General features: G+C 41.3%; 2 protein-coding genes across 2 annotated transcripts; one reads left to right on the plus strand and one right to left on the minus strand.

The window, feature by feature from the left end:
- Positions 1-201: 201 nt before the first annotated feature.
- Positions 202-4,531, minus strand: LOC117454859 (adaptin ear-binding coat-associated protein 1-like). The gene is given in 10 exon segments (XM_034094122.2): positions 202-342; positions 918-1,011; positions 1,330-1,372; positions 1,374-1,475; positions 1,695-1,765; positions 1,768-1,802; positions 2,125-2,206; positions 2,311-2,415; positions 3,319-3,419; positions 4,418-4,531. Coding segments are annotated over 10 exon segments (783 nt in total). The 5' UTR covers positions 4,513-4,531; the 3' UTR covers positions 202-287.
- A 1,600-nt stretch (positions 4,532-6,131) lies between these two features.
- Positions 6,132-20,285, plus strand: LOC117455487 (uncharacterized; the record flags this gene model as incomplete). The annotated part of the gene is given in 12 exon segments (XM_071204911.1): positions 6,132-6,150; positions 6,153-6,196; positions 6,852-6,881; positions 6,883-6,975; positions 6,978-7,010; positions 10,736-10,864; positions 11,525-11,645; positions 11,764-11,939; positions 13,598-15,083; positions 15,248-15,391; positions 17,232-17,393; positions 17,927-20,285. Coding segments are annotated over 12 exon segments (2,997 nt in total), but the record flags the coding sequence as incomplete, so codon positions are not given.
- Between the last annotated feature and the right edge of the window lie 2,688 nt (positions 20,286-22,973).

The following is a 22,973-nucleotide window of genomic DNA, read 5'->3' on the forward strand; positions in this document are numbered from 1 at the left end:
TGGTATGGATGTGTGAGCATGTTTAATGTGTATATGTTTATATAGATATATATTTATTCGTTTTATGTGGAAATGCACTGTGAGGATTGCTTTTTTAAATTTCGTTGTACCTGGTGCGTTGACAATAAAGGAATTCTATTCTTCTATAATATTTGAAAGATTATTTACGTTGTTTCTACAGCTCTGTGGAGTTTGCGTCTCTGCTTTGGGATCAGTGCGGGGAGTGACTCTCAGTGTGATGCACAGGAAGCGACAGATGGGATGGAAATCACAACCGACGTGACGGCTCAAAACTGCATCCAGTTTCCGGCATTCTCTGGTCGTGATGAAGGTGGAACAGAGCTGGGAACACATACACTGATGTTAGTTTTATTCAGATAATGGCATATTACTTATTAAAGGACAATTTCAGTGGTTTTACATTACCCTGTATATACAGTAACTCTTTGTTATGGAATAACTTGTCTGGCCTGTACAGAGCTGTTGTATATTCTAAAGTACAAATGTATGTGACTTATAAAGTGCTTTGTATTGTGCTGAGTGAAATCAGCACCTGTTAACATTCAAATGTGTGTAAGTATTGTAATTATAGTTTTCAGGCACCTTAAAGCTTTCATTTGCAAAACAATTTAGTTTCATGAGACACAAATAGATTTAAATCAAACGTGATAAAGTAAGAATATTATAAACTAATTATTAATAGAATTTTAGGAACAATTATTGTAAAGTGGTGTTAACCATCACTGTGATGAAGGTGCAATGACCTATGCTGTGATATTAATAGATGATATTGAAACTGTGACTGAACCAGGCCAAACATCACTCATGCCTTTGGGGTTGAAAGGAACAAACCACTTTGTAAAGATTTCCCGAGTCATATGGTTGAAATGTTATGCCCACAAAAATACGTTTTCTACCTTGCAGGAGCAGAGAAATCTCCCCAGAGATCAGAACTAGCGTTTGACTGGACCACTGTGTTAGAGTTACTGCTGTCCAGCTCCAACAAGCATGCTGACGGAGACACACAGAAACACAGAGCTTATTAAAGGCTGCTTACACACTTGACACACATTTCTTCTTATTTTCCTGCGTCCTGAAGCTCTAAGAGTATGACTCGTTCACATAGTGATTAAGAAATGAGGTCACTCCTGTATGTTAAAGCTGCACAAACATAATTAATAAAAAAAACAACACCATTTCCACACACTGTGAAGAAGTTGCTCTATTTGCCCTAATTAAATACACATGTTGGTGATCGTCACAGATAATAATTCATATAAAGTGATCATATTTATGTGTAGCTTTAGTTTGATTGAATGTGCCATCTACCTGTCGCTGTGTCTCCTGTCTGGGGCACGATGTTGTGATTGGATGGGCCTGACAGAGGGCGGGACTATCTTTCCTCCAGGTGGTGGTGGGAGGAGTCCAAATCCACCAGAGCTTAGGGGGCGGGGCTTATCCTTCTTTCTACCTTGCTAAAGACAAGAACGAAAATGATTTATAGGAATGTTAACGCTTTCAACCACCAGTTTATTTACATTAAGTGAAACTTAAATACTTTAACTTTTGGATTATTATGGGCTGCTTAATAAAAAATAGGCAACTAAATTGAAATAGTGACCATAACTTTCTACACCTGCCAACAGTCATTTCATTTTGAAAATATATAAAAAGATATATATTGATGTTCTTACCCCTATGTTGAGTGTGATGGTCTGCCCCTCTTTAAAGCCCAAGTCCAGTTTTGGTCCTGAATCCATAGATGGGCATTTTTACTGATTTCATTCTCCTGTTTCACCCATCTGCAGGGTGGCAGAGACACAAAGATACGAACCATCAGCACATATACACAAACAAACAACGCATCTCAGCAGTTTCCCAAAAAAACACAGACAGTACAGTATACAGTGCAGTACTGTATATCTCAGAGACAGCATTTTGTTTTGGCCTGGACTGCTTGTGCTGCAGAGGGTTGTAGGACAGCAGGACATGTAAAACAAGTTGTTAATTATTTAGAAGGAAAACTAATGGTCGTCTGCATGTCTGATGTTCAGTCGCATATGTATTGATTACTGTGAATGTACTTGCTTTTAACCAGACTCAAACCACCCAGTCACTGCTTACTTGAAATGGTCCTGCAAAGACACGTTGAAATCAAAAGCGTCCCCTCGGTCCTCAAAGCCAACTCCTATGAAAGCACTGCGCCCTGTGGACAGGAAGTGATATTACAGATACTCACCTGAAAAAGAGTCAATATAACGTTCTTCATTCTTAAAAACGGTATTTTTTTTATAAAATGCACATCCTCACCACTGTCATCCTGTATGCGCAGAACAAAATATCGGCTGGAGTCGCTGACCGTTTCCACTGAAACACCGGGGTAATCAGTAATTGGTGCCTGGGCAAACAGCTCCCCTGCAGGACATTTGGGGGAAAGACAAAATAAGCATACAAATTAATGAGCCATCCATGCTTTTATCAAAGTGATTTCTGAATTGTTTAGCCTGGTTGAATAAGAGCTGTAGCCAAGGGTGTAACTTTGGTTTGAGAAGTGGGACACACAAACGAACGAAAAACGTTCTCGATTTGAATCCCATTCCCTGCCTTTCTACAAATATGGTGTAAAAGAAATCCAAGCAAAATGTGTAGTGTATATAATGAGAGTGCAAACTTATCTAGTATCCAATCCATGTCAACCTATTTTATCCGGGGGTGGATTTTAATCACGACATTATCGTACCGTGAGTTTTTGTTATCGTTACATCCCTAGTAGCAGCCAAATGAATAATATAGAGACAAGCAGGAGACAACGTATAAATACATATATATATAGTATATATATATATAGAGAGAGAGAGAGCTCTGTTTTCCAGCCTGAATCTATTTAATTTATTGTCTTGATTGTGTGTGATTTAATACATTTTTATAATTTTTTAATTAATGTTTATATATCATTTATATATTTGAATATTATTTCACATTTCATTTGCAATGTTGAATGTTGAATAAAAAAGTTCTGTTTGAAAGGATGTACTTGAATTATTATTATATTATCATTATGTCAGTGGTCTAAAATGGTCTTACAACGGTGCCGACAATATTCGTTTATCGCAATAATTTCCGGGAAAATGTATCGTCCAACAAAATTAATGATCGTGACAGGCCTAGGGACATGTCCCCCCTGTCCCCAGTGGAAATTACGCCCCTGGCTGTAGCAAATATATCACAGGGATTCTAAAAATGTTAACGTACAGTTTGAGATATGATGCTGTAACGTAATTAAGTCTTACATATGAGAGTATGATATTAGGATCATACCTGAAACTTTGTCCTCCAGTTTGACAATCGCCATTTGGCCCTTGGCTGTGATCCTCATTCGGCCAGACCAGTCTGGAGAATCCAGCTTCCAGTCAGCTGCCCTGTGGACAAGCATGGTGTTAGACTGTAATGTTACGCATACACAATTGAATATTAAGAGGAAAATATTATATATAAAACTAGCAACTATCTGTTTTACAAAGAGTAAATTGGGTCTTTTAACGGATTGAACACATTTGACAATACTCATAATCTGTGATTCTGTCGTACGTGTGTCAAAAGGCATTATACACATATAATAGGGTTGTGGATGAAGAAATATTTGTTTAATTTTACGAATGCCTACAGATATAAAAGCGTAAAAGTATTCAGTTTAACTTATTGTAAGAATCTTTAGAGAACAAGTCAATTTATACAGTATAGTCTACACAAAAAGCAGCAAAAAAAAGTTCAAAACATTTTGTTTACCTTTTTTCTTTATTTTATATCATTCATACAATCGTGTTGTGAGCCTTAAGCCTCCATTTTAAACTACATTTCATAATACATTAATAGTGGTTTGGACATTGACGGTCGCTCAAAATGTTATCATTCCCTGCATGCAGCACACCCAGACAATGTTTACTCACTGTCTCACATGCATGTATGCAAACATAAAGTCTAATTCTGTACTCCCAACCTCAATCAAAGACTATCCACACAGAAGACAGTGAAAACCGTTTTGTTTCAGTTCAATAGCGTCTGTGGAGAGAGGACGTCCAAGCTGTCACACAAGAGCGGGACAGTCCTGGCAAATGGCCCGTATCGACCCGGCAGAATGACAACCCCCCCCCGTCACAACTCTGACAGCTCACCCGCTATTGACAACAAAGCGACACACAGAACCGGCCAACGATTCATATACTATACATATTTACAACAGGCGACCCATTTCATTTCTGCCTTCCACAGTCACAACATAAAGCCCCCTCTACGTGATATCAAGCATGTTCTGGCATCGAGCAGTACAAGTGAAATACCCGCACCGGCACCGAGCGACACCAAACCCCGTTAAAGCACATTCCACAGCGCCGTTAACCACCGGCAGGTTCCTCTGTACCTGTATGCGCGGTTTGAGGCTCGCGGCGGGATGCGATAAACGTTGACATCGGGTTTTACGCACAGGATCGACTCGTACTCGCCCTCGGCCGCCATCTTGATGCAACTGTTATTGATGTGGGAGTTGTGGTTGTGACTCATGTATTCGGTGTGCGCGTTGTGTGTGCGCGTGTGTGCGTGTGTGTGGTACCACAACCGCATCAGAGATGTTATTAATTGTTAGGGTACCTAAGTCTCATGAAGCTGCTTTAAATTGAAGTAGGACGAATAATGACATGTTTATCAATAAATAAATGCTAAAACAAATATTGAAATATATTCGTAAATACGGAAATACATCTTATACTGAAAAACCCAAATGAAATAAACAATGATTATTTACATTTAAATAAATACATATTGCAATTAGATGCATACATGCATAACACAAATGTGTAAATAAATACAGAACAAATGAATCAAGTCATACCACAAATTAAGAATATAAATAAAAAAATATTTGTTTATGTATTTGGACATTTTTGTTCAACACTTATCTTTTATATGTTTATATAATTGTGTCCTGTTTAATTAAACTTTAATTAATGCATCTATATATTTACTACAATATGTATTCAAATGTGTATATATTTGTATCATTCTCCTCCTTTTGAATAAATAGCAACATAATTAACGTTCTGCTTAAGTGAAATTCCAGAATAGAAAAACAAGGAGCTATGATTTTGTATTTAATTGTTAAAATATATATATCGTGAGGGGGCGTGGGCTTGCAGGTGCTGGGACTGCGGAAGCGGAAACCGTCGTCGTGGAGTCTCCTGGAAGATTCCTGAAGATCTGCTCAGGGTTAGTCCTTTCATTTTTTCTGCAAATACGCACATTTAATTAACGAAATAACACGCGGCGAGTGCGTGTTTTTTTTAACTCATATTAGCGCTGGTTTCTCGAAATACAACCCTTCATTTGTTGGCTAATGTCTGGTATGTAGGTTGATTCCAGCTGGCTTGACAACAGCAGGGTTAACCATTAGCCATATTGACGGCTGCTGGCCGTCTTCAGTCGCTCTCCGAGGTCCTGAAAACACGGACCGTGGATCCTCAGAGACACGTTACTACTAAGCATTTCGACTTAGAGTTAACATGACTCAGATTGATCATCAATGTGCACTTCAAATCAGGTTTCAGCGTATTTTCCTCACCTAGCCACAGGAGGCTGGCAGCTAACTAGCTTGTAGCTTAGCCAAATAGCTAACCTTGATGAGAATCAGTGTTTGTCGCAGTGATAATGACAAACTGTCACGAGCTGTCATATAGAGCAGGTGTAAGCACACCTATAGTGCAGCTTTGCAGTCACACATTCATTATCGCATGCTGGCTTTTGTCACTCAGTGCCAACCCGTGCCTCAGCTCTTTTTATGTTGACTGGTTCCTCCCTGCAGCTGTAGGATCTGGTTTCTGGAATCCTGAGACAAGTCAATGCAGTCAGGGGAAGAGAGAGCAGCAGGATGAACGCTCACTGAGCCAGCACTCAAAACGTTTAAAAATACATCTTGGACAGCACAGACTTTACAAAGGTATTGGTAGTTTTATTTGTTCGAGATTATGTTTAACATGTATATAATTGGGATCATTCTTCTTTGTAAGCATGCACTATTGTTTACAAGTTTTCTCTGAAACAGATTGCGGTGGTTGATCCCCACCAACCTACACACACCATGAACGTCCTCTATGCTCCGCCGACGTTGAAGAACCTGTCCAGAAACTACTCTGAGGCTGAGGTCAAGGTAAATCAACTCTATTTGAAAGGGGTAAAATACTCAATTTGGCCTTAGCCCAGGAAATACAATACTTCTCATATTGTATTCCTGAACTCTAGTTTAGGAAGCCATTTATACAAAAGGATGTTTTAATAATAATAATATTAATAATACATTGGATTTTTTATAGCGCTTTTCCTAGTGCTCAAAGATGCTTAATTTTTTGAAGGTTTTTTGCTTTTAATATATCACTAGGCAGTAAAAGTGGCATAGACATATATCTGATAATGGACACTTTAAATATGTATACTATTAGCACCAAGATTTGCCATGTTTTAATATCACAAAACAGAAACAAACTGTTCAACATCTTGAATAGTTGCCCCCACCAGCCGATCAGTTGATTGACATTTGAAGGAAACATAGATGTGGAGGTTTATGGCAAAAATGCTTATCCGATGAAAACATGATCTGGAAAGAACTTGCCAGAACAGACCTCCTATCATTTTTGTGGCATGATGAAAATTTGATTTTGGCAAGGATGACCTTGCTACTACATTTTTAATTGGGGTCACTGTTTAACTGTGAGCCCTTTGTCACAAGCTGGCATCTGACCTTTGGGAATGCAAGCCACCTTGGGTTTCCCTTAACACTGACATGTCTTGCTTAACTTCCTCTGCAGGTGAGAGAGGCGACTTCTAATGACCCATGTGGGCCCATCCAGCACTCAGATGGCAGACCTCTCTGATCTGACCTACAATGTGGTAGCCTGCAATGAGATCATGACGATGCTCTGGAGGCGTACTGAAAAGAAGACAAGAACTGGAGACACATCCACAAGGTATCAATACACACAAACATGGATTATATGTATACAAGACTGTGGTAAAAAGTGCCATTCAAACAGTCATTATGGATGTTATGTCAGCTATAAGGGGGCCCTATCAGGCTTTTTGGGAGGTTTCCTTTTTCCTTCTCTCCAACACACTCCCCCCCCCCCCCCCCCCCCCCTGCCTGAAACGCCTCAATTGTAGTCATTTGTAGACTTCCGTAACATAGTGAAATCGATACATAACACTCATAGCACCACTATTGTACACTGAACAAAAATATAAACGCAACACTTTTGTTTTTGCTCCCATTTTTCATGAGATGAACTCAAAGATCTAAAACATTTTCTATATACACAAAATAACCATTTCTCTCAAATATTGTTCACAAATCTGAAAAAATCTGTGACAGTGAGCACTTCTCCTTTGCCGAGATAATCCATCCCACCTCACAGGTGTGGCATATCAAGATGCTGATTAGACAGCATGATTATTGCACAGGTGTGCCTTAGGCTGGCCACAATAAAAGGCCACTCTGAAACGTGCATTTTTGCTTTATTGGGGGAGTCTAGGGGGGTCCGAAAACCAGGCAGTATCTGGTGTGAGGGGTAGGGGTAGGGTTAGGGTAATGTTGTGAATCGAGTGGCCTGTGTTCGTCGTCCATTACATACGCCTGCCCATACCATAACCCCACCACCACCATGGGCCACTCGATTCACAACATTACCCTAACCCTAGCCTCCAGGAATGCTTCTTTCACAACTTCGCCGTCTTTGAAAGACTTCATGTGTTTCGCAAGAACGTGACTGACACGATAAGATGCTATGGCAGCAGCCTTGCTCTTGTTGTTGGGCCTGGTGGAAATGGACTGCTGTGCATTTAGCTGTCCTTTCAGGCCCCTCCCCTTTTGGGAGCAGAGGGCAGAATTAGGAGGGAATTCCGTCTCGTAGCGTTTGTGCACTGTTTTGAAATGCCGCTCCTAAATTACCCTTCTTCGATAAAGCCACGCTCGCATTGCAGATGAGACAGATGGACTTTGAATTGGAATAGATACAAAAATAATCATCCTCCCACTCGGAGTGAAAATTATATATGTTGGGCTTTTTTGCTTCTGCCATAATTGCGGTCTTGTGTGTATGCGGACTGTCACTCCTGTTGACACGGACAACGTCAGTGAAATAGTGCACTGCCCACTGCCCACCAGCCACACATGGGGTCACGCCGGCCAATCACAAAGCTTTGATGCGTTCAAGTGCATTATTCTGGCACAGGAAGATTATGTTATAGGACATTAACGATAAAACAGAATATTGTTGTTCTATTTTTAGACACATCTCGCGATCGACTGGGAATCTCCCCGGTCGATCGCGATCGACTGGTTGGGCACCCCTGCCCAGGGGCGGACTGGGAGAAAAAAGTGGCCCGGGATTAATTGACAGACAGGCCCACTTAATGCGCGGCATGTATCGGCCGGCCGGCGACGAAAGTATATTACTTAAAGGTCACATGTCATGGCCATTTCCTCTGATCATAATTCCATTGTTGAGGTCTACTAGAATAGATTTATACCGTGCAATTTTCCAAACTCACATTGGTTTCGCATATGCATCTCTGTAAAGTATGTGTATTCAGCAGTATTCACTCTCTCCACTAAACGGCTCGTTGCAGCTCTTGCCCCCCCCCCCCTCCCTGTGAGCCCAGTGTGCTCCGATTGGTTGGGACCAGTCGGGACGTTGTGAATCGCGCTGAGCTCCGTGGAGGTGTGATTTCCTTGTTTAGCGATACGTAGCGAAACACAGCCAAACTCACCCTGAGCACACACAAAGTCACAGCCGAAGTAAAAACAATAAGTGTGGCTTGATATTGAGTAAGAAAAAGGTTGATAAACGCTGTGAGAATGGGTCTGCAGAGAGAATTTCGCCGCGATCCCAACTGTCTGTTATCAGCCTGCAGCCAGGGAGGAGAAATCAGCTGAGCTGCCTGCACTGAGTGTGTGTGTGAGGAAGTCCGTGGATTGGTCAATTTGGACCAATCAGCGGGGGCTTAACGTAACGGCTCCGCGGACGTAACGTAACGGCTCCACGGATTGGTCCATTTCGTTACAGGGACGACATGACATCATGATTTACCCGGAAGAATCAAATGGACAGTGACGTATCTCCAACGAGGCGTTTTGGGGAGGTATTTTCTGTTTTAGAGTTTTACTCCCTACATGGTGTACTTTGAGGATTTTGACTCTGCACACCATTTACATGCATATCACATTACCTGAGCCCTTGAGTTGCCTAGAGCAAAAATAGTTACAGCATATATTTAGTGATTTTAATGTTAACAGATCATTGATGGAATAACATTTGGACCCAATTTGCCTGACTTGACACATGGAATAAAACATGGGCGTAGGAAGCATCCTCAATGTGGGTGAGACAATTTAACAGAGGGTGTGGGCAGGTGGTGGACTTCACCTCCTCTAGGGGGGTCCGGGGGCATGCTCCCCCGGGAAGATTTATTTTTTAAATGTTGAAGTTAAATGCATCAATCTGGTAAACTTTAAGAGCAAAATTAGGGACTAAATCTATGGATACATCTCTTAACACCCATATGAACATATTTACTTTTTCTTTCAACATTTATTTGAACAGCAAGTGGAGGCAAAAGTGACTTCACCCAAAACAATAAACCTGCTAGCTAACTAGCATAAACTCAGTAACAGAATGTGGGCAACACGTTCTTCTCCACAGCCGCGCAACCTCTGAGTCAGACGTCACTTCCCCCTTTTCTATCCTACGGGTACAGCCACTCCCCCTGAACCCCGTTTCCCTGCCAACCCCCCCTCCCCTATCTAAGCCCCTCCCTCTGAACCCAGGGCTTGCCACAATACTGTAGACTGTATACACAAACTATACAAAAATGCCTTTACGTTTTGGAGCTTGTTTATCCATCTGTAAGCAACTGCCAGCTAGGTCTCTCAGTCACTCACTCCTGATCGTTCATTGGGAGCTGAAACTATCTGATAGCCTATCAAAACGGCCCAGCCCAGTGGGGTGTGGGCCACACCCCTCCAGGGAGTGGCCGGAACACTTACAAATGTGGGCCGGTAGGATTTAGGTAAGGAAAGAAAAACTAAAAAGGGAGTGGCCGGAACACTTACAAATGTGGGCCAGTAGGATTTAGGCAAAACAATATATATATATTTTTGGCCCACGCACAGCACCGGCCCACCGGGAAAACTCCCGGTATTCCCAATGGCCAGTCCGCCCCTGCCCTAGAGTGATCGTTACATGCTCAGGGATAACCAAAGGTTTATAAGATTAAAAACATTGAATTGTTCACTACCAAAGCAGTATTTCACAGTTTTTATTCAATTGAAATGTACTGGCATTTAGTTGAAGCACTCTCTCTTCCTTCACATGCCATTAATTATTGATCTGCTTTTTAGTAAAGACGTCAACTGCACCGCATATCTGCTATTAAGTTACGGGTATCACCAGGGTAACATGGCAGTCCATGGTGACTTTGCCAGTTATGTGCCTTTTTTGTTGGCACATCAGTTACACTATCGTCCGCTAAAAGCATTGTGTGTTTTGAAGCTTTTGCAAAGTGTTTATCCTGATGTTTTTTATTTAGCCCATTCAATTCAAACAAAAAAATAAGATAAACGATAGAGATTGTCTTTTTCTGTTTCAGTTATATGTATTTCTTTCTCATACATTTCTCATGCCTATTTCTATACAAGTCCCTGACACTGTTGGAGTACCTGTTAAAGACCGGGGACGATCGCGTGCTTCTGCAAATGAAAGACAACATCTACATCGTCAAAGCTCTCACAGAGTATCGCTTTATAGAAAAGGATGGCAAAGATCAGGTAATACTTTTGATAACCATTTAAAAGAATAACGTAATAACGAATGTATATGTATAAAAATTACTAGGAATATATTTTACATTACTTTACATTATCCTATATGTTTTCAACAAACCTAGAGAAATCCATAGTTTTAATCAAATTTACCGTCTGTTTCATTCGGTCTACTGGAACTGAGGCGTATCCCCTTTACACATGCCATTTTACAATTCACTTTCTAGATCTTGGTCATTTTAAACTATTTATTTATCATGGATGAATGATTTTACTCACTAAACATTCAGATCTTGAATTATCAGAGAAAGAATCTGAGCCAATTAAAATCTTCTGAACGATTGACCATAATAAAGGAATCCTATTTTGCTGACTATAATATTGGCAATGTTGGTAAGGTTGTGTATTATTAAAACTAAAATACCCATATCATTATTTTCCTTTTAACCTCTAGGCTAATTTCACAATTATATAAAACCAGATTCAGTCTTAGATTGGTGTAAATGTAAGAATGCCTTGATTTAATAACTTTCCACAGTGACAATGCTTGACATTTTCAAGCTTACGCAATGTGTACAATTTGGAAGTTGTTTTTTAAGCATCATTAGGATTTTGATGAAAGCTCAGAAACAACATTTCAATCCAATGTAAACATCTCTTTCTCAGGGAGGTAATGTGAGAGAGAAGGCCAAAGTCGTCCTTGTTCTTATGGAGGACGATGATAAACTGAAGGAGGAGAGAGACTTTGCCATCATGACCAGGGAGAAGACGTCAAAGGGTGCTGGTGGTGAGCCCTTTTGTCTTGAGTATCTCTGCTTTACTGTTTTACTATCATAATCTTTACTATCATGTTTGTGTATGTAACACAAATTGTATTCAACCTTTTCTCCATCCCTTGCAACCAGCCTCATCAGTGGCCATAGTCAAGGATCCCAACTACAAGCCATGCTACGTTGCCGGGACTTCTGGGCTTCCATCTTTAGACAACATACCCTCTGTGGCTGACTTGACTGCTTCCTTTGCTGCTCGCAAAGAGGAGCGTATTAAACAGGAAGCTGAGAAGAAAGACATGGAAAGGAGGGTAAGCGTTAAGCTAGTAGAATACTCTGGTACAGCAAGTACACACACTTAAATACTGCACCAGTGCAATATAATGCGGTCAGGTATAACAATACTACAAAGCAGAGGTGTGGACTTGAGTCACATGACTTGGACTCGAGTCAGACTCGAGTCACCAATTTGATGACTTTGGACTCGACTTGACAACATCACAAAACACTTGCGACTCGACTTGGACTTGAACACCAATGACTCTGGACTTGACTTGGACTTGAGCCTTCTGACTTGTCTTGATAATTTAATTCAGAGGTCTCCAACGGGAGTCTGCTTTTCTAGCTGTATCTCGCGATCGGCGTGATCGCGAGATACAGCTAGAAAAGCAGACTCCCGTCGGCGAGAGCAGAATCTCCAGCAGCTCCTACTCTTGCTGAGAATCCTTGCAGGCAGGGGCGGGTCTTTATTTAGCTGGGCCACCATGCGGCCAATCATATGCGAGGACACACTAGGATCATACCATTATGTGAAAGAAGGGTGGGGGGCAGACGCTCCAAAGACAGCAGGTGTAGTGGTACAGGCCAGCTACACAGAGCGACGGGGAGCCGGATTTAAATGCAAGCGCGTCGGAAAAAGTCAAGAAATCTGGCATCTGGCTGCATTTCAATGATATTGGAGAAAGCAAAGCTGAGTGCAGGATTTGTAAAATGAAAATAATCTTCAGAGCAGGGTTTTCTTTTGGTTCAGATCTTGTACTTGAGTAAAGTACCAGAGTGTAGGAATACTCGGTTACAATAAAAGTTCTGCATTCAAAATGTTACAAGTAAAAGTAGAAAAGTATTAGCATCAAAATATAGTTACTGTAAAGTACCACCTGCAGAGGGATCTAGATTCAGGTGTTCTTTTCCCCATAGAGCCCGCCTCGCTGCACATTATCCCTGGCATAAAGATAGATTGTGGGTCCCTCACAACATGTTGTATACAGTGGAAATAAACATTCTGGTCACCTTAACATCAGGGATCTTATACATTAAACTCCTTCTGAATCAAACCTTCACGGTAGCCTTACCTTACTGATCCCTCTTAACATAGAAGAAAACACGTTACTTTACCAGCAGAGATAACATTGATTATTCAATTATTAATGTGACTAATAAAGAGCAGTTTGATTATTAAGTATTGTTCTGTTGATCGATGTCATTACATTTGTTGAAAAGCACATAAGGACTTGTTTAAGACTCGTTCTGTCAAAGTTTAGGACTTGGACTTGACTTGAACTTCCCATCCTGACTTAAGACTTGACTTGGACTTGGGCGCAAAGACTTGAGACTTGACTCGGACTTGAGCGCAAAGACTTGAGACTTGACTCGGACTTGCAAAACAATGACTTGGTCCCACCTCTGCTACAAAGCATATCCTAAAACATTGTATGTACATCCCTTTGACAAGGTCTCAACATTATATAACACAGTTTTTTTTTTAAGGCAAGAATCAGTTGAACAATGGAGCATTTGAAATCAGAATAAAGCGTGTTTTACAAACATATACCCATTGCAGTTAATTACTCTTCTTAAAAAAACAAGTTCAATATTTTCTGTCAATTGGACTTATTTAGACATACCACTGATGAAGCCATTTGTAATAGTTTAACTTTGACTTCTCTTATCTTCCATTGTTATATCCCAGGCCAAGATGAGTGAAGATGAGCTGAAATGGGAGGATGCCGGCAAAGGCAATGATGCTCAAGGAGCTACTTGGGGAGGAGAGAAATCAGTGGAGAAAGAGGAGGAGAAGGAAGAAGAGGTAGAACCAGACCCATGGGGATCCTCCAACGAACCTAAAAAGGCCACAGACCCATGGGGGGCAAAAACTGATGAAGATCAGTTTTCAGCACCAAAAACCAATGAAGATTCATTTGATGTGCCAAAGAATGGAAACGATCCTTTTGTAGCCCCAAAAGATGAACCAGATCCATTTAATGCGTTGAATGATGACCCGTTCAACGCACCAAAAGATAGTTCAGACCCTTTCAATGCAAACAAGGATAAGGGAGATCCATTTACTGCTCCAAAAGATACCCCAAAAGTAGATCCCTTCAACAGTGCAAAGGTTGATCCATTCAATGCTCCGAAAGAGGATCCATTCAATGCTCTGAAAGATGATCCATTCAATGCTCCAAAAGATGATCAATTTAACGCTCCAAAAGATGTTCCATTCAATGCTCCGAAAGATGATCCATTCAATGCTCCGAAAGATGATCCATTCAATGCTCTGAAAGATGATCCATTCAATGCTCTGAAAGATGATCCATTCAATGCTCTGAAAGATGATCCATTCAATGCTCCGAAAGAGGATCCATTCAATGCTCCGAAAGATGATCCATTCAATGCTCCGAAAGAGGATCCATTCAATGCTCCGAAAGAGGATCCATTCAATGCTCCGAAAGAGGATCCATTCAATGCTCCGAAAGATGATCCATTCAATGCTCCGAAAGATGATCCATTTAACGCTCCAAAAGATGATCCATTCAATGCTCCGAACGATGATCCATTCAATGCTCCAAAGGATGATCCTTTCACTGCACCTGCATCAACACCCCCTAAAGAAGACCCATTTTCTACACCAGCATCATCTAAAGGTGACCCATTTACTGCCTCCACAACATCACCTAAAGAAGATCCTTTCTCTGCACCATCCAGACCAACAAAAGCGGATCCATTTGCTTCTCCAACAACACCACCCAAAGAGGTCCCTTTCTCTGCCCTGTCCAAGCCTACAAAAGCGGATCCTTTTGCTTCTCCAACAACACCACCCAAAGAGGATCCTTTCTCTGCACCATCCGAACCAACCAAAGAGGACCCTTTCGGTGCAGCAACGACACCCCCTAAAGAGGACTCATTCAGAGTGCCATCCACTCCACCAAAAGATGATGCCTCAGATCCCTTCAATGACCCTCCATTGAGCTCGCCCAAAGAGAGTGCAGATGCGTGGGGAGCCCCTGCTACCTCCCCACCCTCCAGCAAGGCAGATCCATGGGGGGCGCCATCTGCTCCAAAGGAAACAAAAGGCGGAGATCCCTGGGATGACGGAACAAGCGCCTCCTCACCAATTGAGAATTCCTATGCATTTGGAGATGCATCCAAACTGGACGATGACCCTTGGGGAGCCCCAGGTGAGAACAGCAAATATGTATTTCAAAGATTACCCATAGATGCAACTTGTAAAATAACTAAAGTTGCTTTCCAAGTTAACATGATGACATTTGGGCCATTTCCAATGGGATGAAAAAGCCAATTGACTAAAATGCTTGGCTTTTTCCTCTATTTCTTTGTTCAGCTGCAGCTACAATAAGCACAGATGATGCGTGGGGATCACCCGCTCCCCCCATGGACTCCTCCGCATCTAGTGACCCCTTTGGAGACGGAGCTTCTAAAAAAAGCGATCCTTGGGGTGCACCGAGCAACGCATCTAACGGGACAGGTACAACACTATTTACACTCTGAGTCTGCAGAATATTTATTCCTATGATCCTTCCATTATTCATGAGACTAAAACCTCATTGGTTTCTTTGTACTCAGCAATTAAAACCCTCCCCTCTGATTAAATCAACGTAATATTTCTGCTGCGTATTCTACTAAAATGTATGTTTGATTTCAATCGAGCAAATTGTGCTTGACTGAGAATGGTGATTCTAACAACTTAACTGTTTTACCTTCATGTATGAATACGTTTTCTTGTGTACACTAGGGATGTGCATCTCCATCACTGAGGCCGATGCGATGCGCATCTCGATACGTTGCCACGATACGATACATTAACGATACATTTGAAACACCAGGCGATGCAATACGATACGATTCACCCCTGTTGCGATACGGTTCGATATGATTTGATTCAACATTATGCGATTCGGTGCGATACGATGCGATTCAACACTATGCAAAAATAATGATACTTCAATATGGTACGACAGAGGAGTTTTGTTTTATTCCTTATATGCAGCAAATCATACATTAACAAAAAAGTGCTTTACATATTTGGTACTGCACATCCCATCATGCCGTTTATTTGTTTACCTTTAAAAGCTCTCCAGAGTACAGTACCATGTTATAACACCTCACAGTTAAACAATGTAAGGATGCATTGCTCATGATTAACAAATAACAGCTACCATGGTGCCATGCCCAGACAGCTGCCAGCCTGATGGGCTGAACACTCATTCATAGGCTAACTCACCAGTGAGCAGAAAGCAGTGGGTTCTATAACAATAAAGAATACAAATAACCTCTTTCACAAACAGGTATTTCATAACTGCTTACAGTGAGGAAGACATTTAAATTATTATTGGCCTTCACAGGCTGCTGTAAACTAAACACCACTCTCTCTGACAGAACACCTCACTGAGTGATTTAACTCATGTCTAACTTTCAGGTTTCTCTTTTCAGCCGCAGACCCCATGTCGCCTCTTTATGTGCGTCGCTAAGTTCCTCGTACTACTTGTGTACTTTAAAGCGGCTCGGCATCGTTAACAATTTGCGAGCGATTTTTCAAGTTGACCGTCTGTAGTATATACCATCAGGACGTTACTGATGGGGTGCGGCTGCGGTGGAGTGATACTGTGTGTATGCAAGCCCGCATCTAGGACGGATCTATCATCGGATGTATCATGGCTGGAGACCTGTTAAGTAATAAAGATACCTCATACAAAGGTCTACGGATACCTGATCACTCTCCATGACCTGCGGTCAGCTATATAGCATAAAGGATTATTACACCGTCTTTCTTGAACAATCCGAAGTGTTGCCAAACGTTTGATTTGTAGGTATTTTTCGGTGCGCTGTGTTTCTCTTTCTCCTCAACTTCCGTGTGGGTTGATAACTGAGACTATCGGCCTCTGTAGTGGCGAAGCAAATATCAAAGATCGTCTCTGCTGATGAAAAGATGAGGGAATTTTATATGAATGAATCGGTTTTTTACCGATGCAAAGACGCTACACAATCGATGCATCGCGAGTTCAACCCGGTTCAACCCAAACTGTAGCCGATGTGCACTCTTTCAAACGGTGCACTCGCATCTTGAACGTTTATGCCGGTGCACCGATGCGAATCGGTGAATCTTAACATCTCTAGTGTACACCTTATGGTCATTTGCATGTGACTGTTGTCCTCCATTTCACCTTCCATCTCTCCATCTTTCAGCAGTTTGCTAACAACCTTAATCAATTTAACTTCTCTTTCCCGCTTTGCTCTGTCTTCCTCCCTGACCTGTCCCTAAAAGAAAACACCTTTTAGAGTAGAATTGGACCTTTATTGTATTGCAGGAAATCGAACAGTGCTGGAAGAGAACTCGTATAGAAAGACTGCTTCGTTTCTGGGCTCTGCGGGGGCGTCGCTAGTTGACTTGGACGATCTATTTTCTTCTAACCCTAAACCCAACCAGAGCCCCTTCGTCAACACGCTCGTCACCCAAACACAAGTCATCGGTAAGGACAGAAAAAATGCTTCAGAATGGGTGAAAATCAACATCTTTGACGAAGGCTTCATGTGGAATTATCTGTGGTGCGCTTGATTCTAATGGATGCATGGTCAACCCCAAAGACTGAAAAACCACTGAGATGATAAAAATCCATAATTCCTCTGTGATGTTTCAAATGTATTCCACTACTCTTCAGCTGCAGTTCAGAGAGGGAGACTGAGAGAGGGGTGGGGGACAGTATGAGTGACAAATACATATTTATCAATAGGTTTGTATGAAAATGTGTTTTGGACCAACCAACCCCCTACCCTGTGGTGTCACTGTATACTTTGTAATGTTGTGTGTGTGTGTGTGTGTGTGTGTGTGTGCATGTGTGACCTTTTGGAGTACCGTATAGAGACTAGTGTATTCAAACCAGCAGATATTTAACTCTTCTCACCCCTCTCTCTGCTCTGGTGCATTTCTTTGCTGGAATACTTCAAACTATATATCCCTCCCCCCCATTCCTCCATCCTCCTATTACTCCTACTTATTTCACAGGCGCTTTCAAAGCCAGGGGCATGACATCTGGCCCTGTGGTCAGGTCAGGGGCTGTTGCTGGACTGTCCCTTCCTGAAACATCAACCCCATACTGCAGTCCCTTCGGTCCCTCCTTTGCTCCGTCCTTTGTCGCACCTACTCCAAATGTTGGAGCCGCTTATCCTGCCAGGGAAACTCCCTCATTTCGGCCACCATCACATACCATGGGAGTGTCTCATCCTGGCTTAAATATGCTTCAAACAGCTCAGGTGGCTCCTCTGTGTTCAGGAACTGGAATGGTAAAATCACCTTCTGTGCGAGGGAGTCCACACATGGGGCTTAACATGAACCCCCTCTTTAGAGGAGTGGTGCAGTCTGGATCTCTGGGGAATCCATTGGCAGACCCCCTCTTATTGGGAACAGGAATGGGTCAGTCCAGTGTCGTTGGAGGGAATCGCCTAACAGGCAATGCTAACATGGGAGGATCCACTCAAGGGGGGGGAGCCCCCTTCCAGCCACGGTTGCTCCCAGGCAGTGGGTCGGGTGAGACGGTGCACAACAACAATCCATTCCTGTTCTGAAAAATGTACCTCTTTCCTGTCAAGCACTGTATTCAATGACGTTGAATGCATATGTGAAGCAACCATTTTCCAAAATATAGCTCAAGGATTTCCAATTGCTTTCCCATGCATGTAACAGGCTGCCATGAGCTACAATTACCCTCCTGTGGGAATTTTCCATCAGGATTTTTGTCATAACTTAAATATAGCATTCCTTTCAGGGACGGGTGGAGTGAAATATCAGGCAGCCTGGAATTAGGGAAACATTATTAACCCTTTTTTTTCAAAAAAAAAACCTTTTGGTATTTTTTTGGGAAATGACCAGTAGTTAAAAGAATACAACTCTAAAACATGCATACTACTTGTGTGACCCTTAAATAAACCCAACAGCTCCTCCGTTAAGGCCTCCACACACTGGGGGGTTTGACACATTGACAATAGCTGAAATGTGAAATACTAGCCTGCTAAGAACAAAAGGACTGGATCAGGTATGCACTACCATGATAGGAGAAAACAAGTTTACACTTTTGGTTCAGTCAACCGAGCGTATGTGTTGTTGTTATAGTTTTTATTAATATAGGTGCAACTCAACCTGGACTGCATAATGTGGTTGGATGATTACCATTTTTATAGGTGCAAAAGCTCAGAAATATTGAGGGGTAGGGTGAGGGATCCGAAACAAAATGACATTGCTTTTTTGTTGGGTAATATCGGCCTTCTGTGTAAAAAATAGTTATGACAAAAAACAATAGTTTAAAACAACACTTAAACAAAAAAGCCCCCAGCGTGTGAATGTCGACTTGCCTACCCCTGAAATCTACACTTGATCAACTAATGATAGCCATGACTTAAATGTAATGTATAAATAGGAACACACACAAAATATGGGTGAAACTGCATACTTCCTTTCATGTAATTTATTGGAGCAGCCAGCCGTAGTCTTTTCCATGCTCTAGTCTGAGAAACGAGAGCACCTAATAATTGTTGATGTGGAAATACTGAAGAATAACTGTTGATGTGAGGGTTGACCTGTAAAACATTGGCAGAACTGAGGTGGGAAAGAAGTCCCTCTAGGCTCTCATTAAGTGTGTATGTGTTTGTACAAGGTGGCGTGTGTGACCTGCATGCACGCAGTGTGTGTGTGTGTATATATTGTTCTGTTGTAAATAGTACAAGTAATCACAGATAAACCTTGAAATATACTGTATATTAGAGTGTTACAATCATGCGTAACTATTTATTAATCTAATAATTGATTGATTTATGACTTAATTATTTATTGATGCAGCAATGGCCATCCATCAAAGTTCAGGTTAACCTCCATTACAGTGTCATCTTCACACGGGTTGACCTGAAGGTATTGATTTTAAGCGTGATCGGCTTCAAACACTGCATTATCAATCAACTCGGTAACCAATGGTGGCTTTCTTTTCCCTGTTTATTTTTGTAGTCGTTCGATTCATTGTGTACTTGAACATTTCCCCACTGTACCCCCTACCATTTTCAAGTAACAGAAATGAAATTACTGTATGATTACAAGTTGCAGTGTTGGCTGAATAAAAACCGAATTTGAACATATCTTTGAAGAGCATACAGTCTGAGTGGTTCCTTGTGTGTGTGCGTGCGTGCGTGCGTGCGTGTGTGTGTGTGTCATTTTGGTGGAAGAATACACTGCAAGACAATTTAGCTTCAATTAGTTTTATTTAATTTTGTATCAAATGAATTTATTTTGCTTTGTATTTAAATGTAAAACTGTGATGTAAACTGTGACAGTGTACAGATCTTTTGAGAAATAAATTGATCAATAAGCGATGCACTCACTTCTATTCTGTAGCAGATTTTTTTTTTCTCATTATTTCTTACATTTTACACTAAATTGCTTCTTATTTGTTGTGAATTTCTTAGAGTTTAACTCTGTCTTACAACCTTTAAAACATGCCTACTGTCACCACAAGGGGGCTATAAATACATCATGTTTGGACACAAACTATTCCAGTCACTCCATGTGGAAAGCAGGCCTCATTTCCACTGTTTGATGCTAAGGTAATTTGTATACTATCCATTTATTATAAATATTTAAATAAATAAAGCCACAACATAAAGAAAATAAAAAATCCTACTGGATTGGAAAAGGGAAATGGAAAAATATGATTTTTAACTTAAAAATAAATAACTTGTCTATAATTTGCAACATGTGTTCTTGAGAAAATTTGGCGAGTTTGGCTTTTTGGAAGAAAAAAAAGGAATTATTACTCAAAGCAAAGTATTTTTAGATGTCCTCAAACACATCTGTAAAAGATTCAACTCAAGCTGTTTGTTTATTTCTGCATCACTACATCTCCCCATTCATTTATAGTGTGAATTTAGTGTAGTCAGTTAAGGTCACTTCAAATTTGGTTGAGAAGAGGAAGAAATTAGGATTGGCTGTTGAGCCGACTGAACCTCCCAATGATGCAGAGAGGGCTTAGTGTCTAAAAACAGAAAATGCAAGAATGAGATTTTGACAGTTAGTGAGCATGTGTTACATTAGGACATAATGATAGATGAATCCTCGTGTTGCCTTAAGCAAGTCAGATTGCATTATCTTAACAGATGCGTTCTTCCATTGAAATAGTTGCTGTAAATAGAACTGCTTTTCTAAATGAAAATATGTTTTTTCTCTCACCTGGTTTACCTTAGTTTTAGCACCATTACTTTACATTGCATTTAGCTGATGCATTAATCCAAAGCGACTTACAATAAGTGCATTCGACCAAGAAGATACACACTTGAGGAAAACAGAATCATATAAGGACATCAGGTTTCATAGAGCCAAAACATTTCAAGTGCTACTCAACTAGCTTTAGATAAGCCAGTCCTTTATTAGTATATAAGTGCTTTGTAAGTAATTATATCGCTCGAAGTGGAGTCGAAAGAGATGAGTTTTCAGTCTGCGCCGGAAGTTGTGTAAGCTATCTGCTGTCCTGATGTCAATGGGGAGCTCATTCCACCATTTTGGAGCTAGGATAGCAAACCCACGTGTTTTTGCTGATGGGAACTTGGGTCCCTCTCGCAGTGAGGGTGCAGCCAGCCGTTTGGCTGATGCAGAGCAGAGTGCACGTGCTGAGGTGTACAGTTTAACCATGTCCTGGATGTAGGAAGGGCCAGATCCATTCACAGCAGGGCCGTTTCTAGCTGTTTGGGGGCCCTAGTTTTTACAGTTTTTTAACTACAATGGGGGGGATTCCGAAGCCTTTAAGATGATCTGTGGAGATGCATCAATCTGTTACAATGTAACGGAGGTGATCTCTGGGGCCATAGATCTCGGCCTCCGTTACGGATTGTGTAGCTTTGTTGGTGGCGAAGTGTATGTAGTGTGTGCATCTGTCTGTGTTTTAGTTTGTCTGTCTCTGTTTGCTGGTGTTTTCTTTAAAAAGTGTTCCCTTTCCCCATGTCTGTTACTGCTGATTGTGTGCACCTGGTGCCCTGTGGTGTCTCCTCCCCCCTCACCTGTGTCTTGTTGTGCTGATTAGTGTGTGGGTATTTAGGCCCTGTTTCCCTGTCTGTGGGGGCTGGTAGTGTGTGTGAGAGATCCTTGTGGCTGCAGGCTGTGTTCAGGGAGAAACAGCAGGATTGAGGCTGTGTGTCATGTGTTCATGATTTAATAAATGCCTACATCGGGTTGTATTTTGGACGTTCTGCCTCCTTGCTTGGTCTGGGCCGCTCAACGGTCAGCTTCACACACTTTAATAGGAAAACAGGCTAATTTCACGAAAACCAAGCAATTGAAAATTACAAAAAATGATATTAAAAAGGTAAACAATAAGGCTCCTCTATGTCAATAAATGCAAGAGATGCAGCATTTTCAAAACAATGTTTAATTTACATTTTTCATCTTCCTCAGACGTCACTCATTGGCTGACAGCCCAATGATGATTTGGACTTTGTTATATTTATATATAGTATTTTCATTTCCAAATAAAGATAGTGCTATTGATGTGCAGAAAATGACCCTATATCTAGTTTTCGTATATATATATATATATATATATATGCATTTATTGTTTTTTTTCCTGCCCTAACTATAAATTAATTTTTTCTCCTGTTTTCTTTATTTCTTTGTACTCCTTCATTTCTATACGTTTTTTACGCAATAATGCCGATGTTGTATTAGGATGATGCACGGGAGGGCTACTTTCCATAAGCTATGCTTCAGCCCTCCCGCTTCTACTAATTTTGTTCATGTGTGTGTGTATGAATTATACTTTTTTTGTTTTTTGGATGAATAAAAAAGAAAAAAAAAAGTACTTTCAGCATGGGGGGCCCCTGTGGCCGCGGGGGCCCTATGCATCTGCATAGTCCGCCTATAGAAAAAAACGGCCCTGATTCACAGCATGGTACGCAAGTACCAGTGTCTTGAAGTGGATTCTAGTAGTTACTTGAAGCCAGTGGAGGGAGCAGAGGAGCGGTGTGGTGTGGGAAAAAGATGAGCCGCTGCATTCTGGATGAGCTGCAGAGGTCGGATGGCA

Source organism: Pseudochaenichthys georgianus, chromosome 11 (assembly GCF_902827115.2).
Source record: "Pseudochaenichthys georgianus chromosome 11, fPseGeo1.2, whole genome shotgun sequence".
Lineage (NCBI taxonomy): Eukaryota > Metazoa > Chordata > Actinopteri > Perciformes > Channichthyidae > Pseudochaenichthys > Pseudochaenichthys georgianus.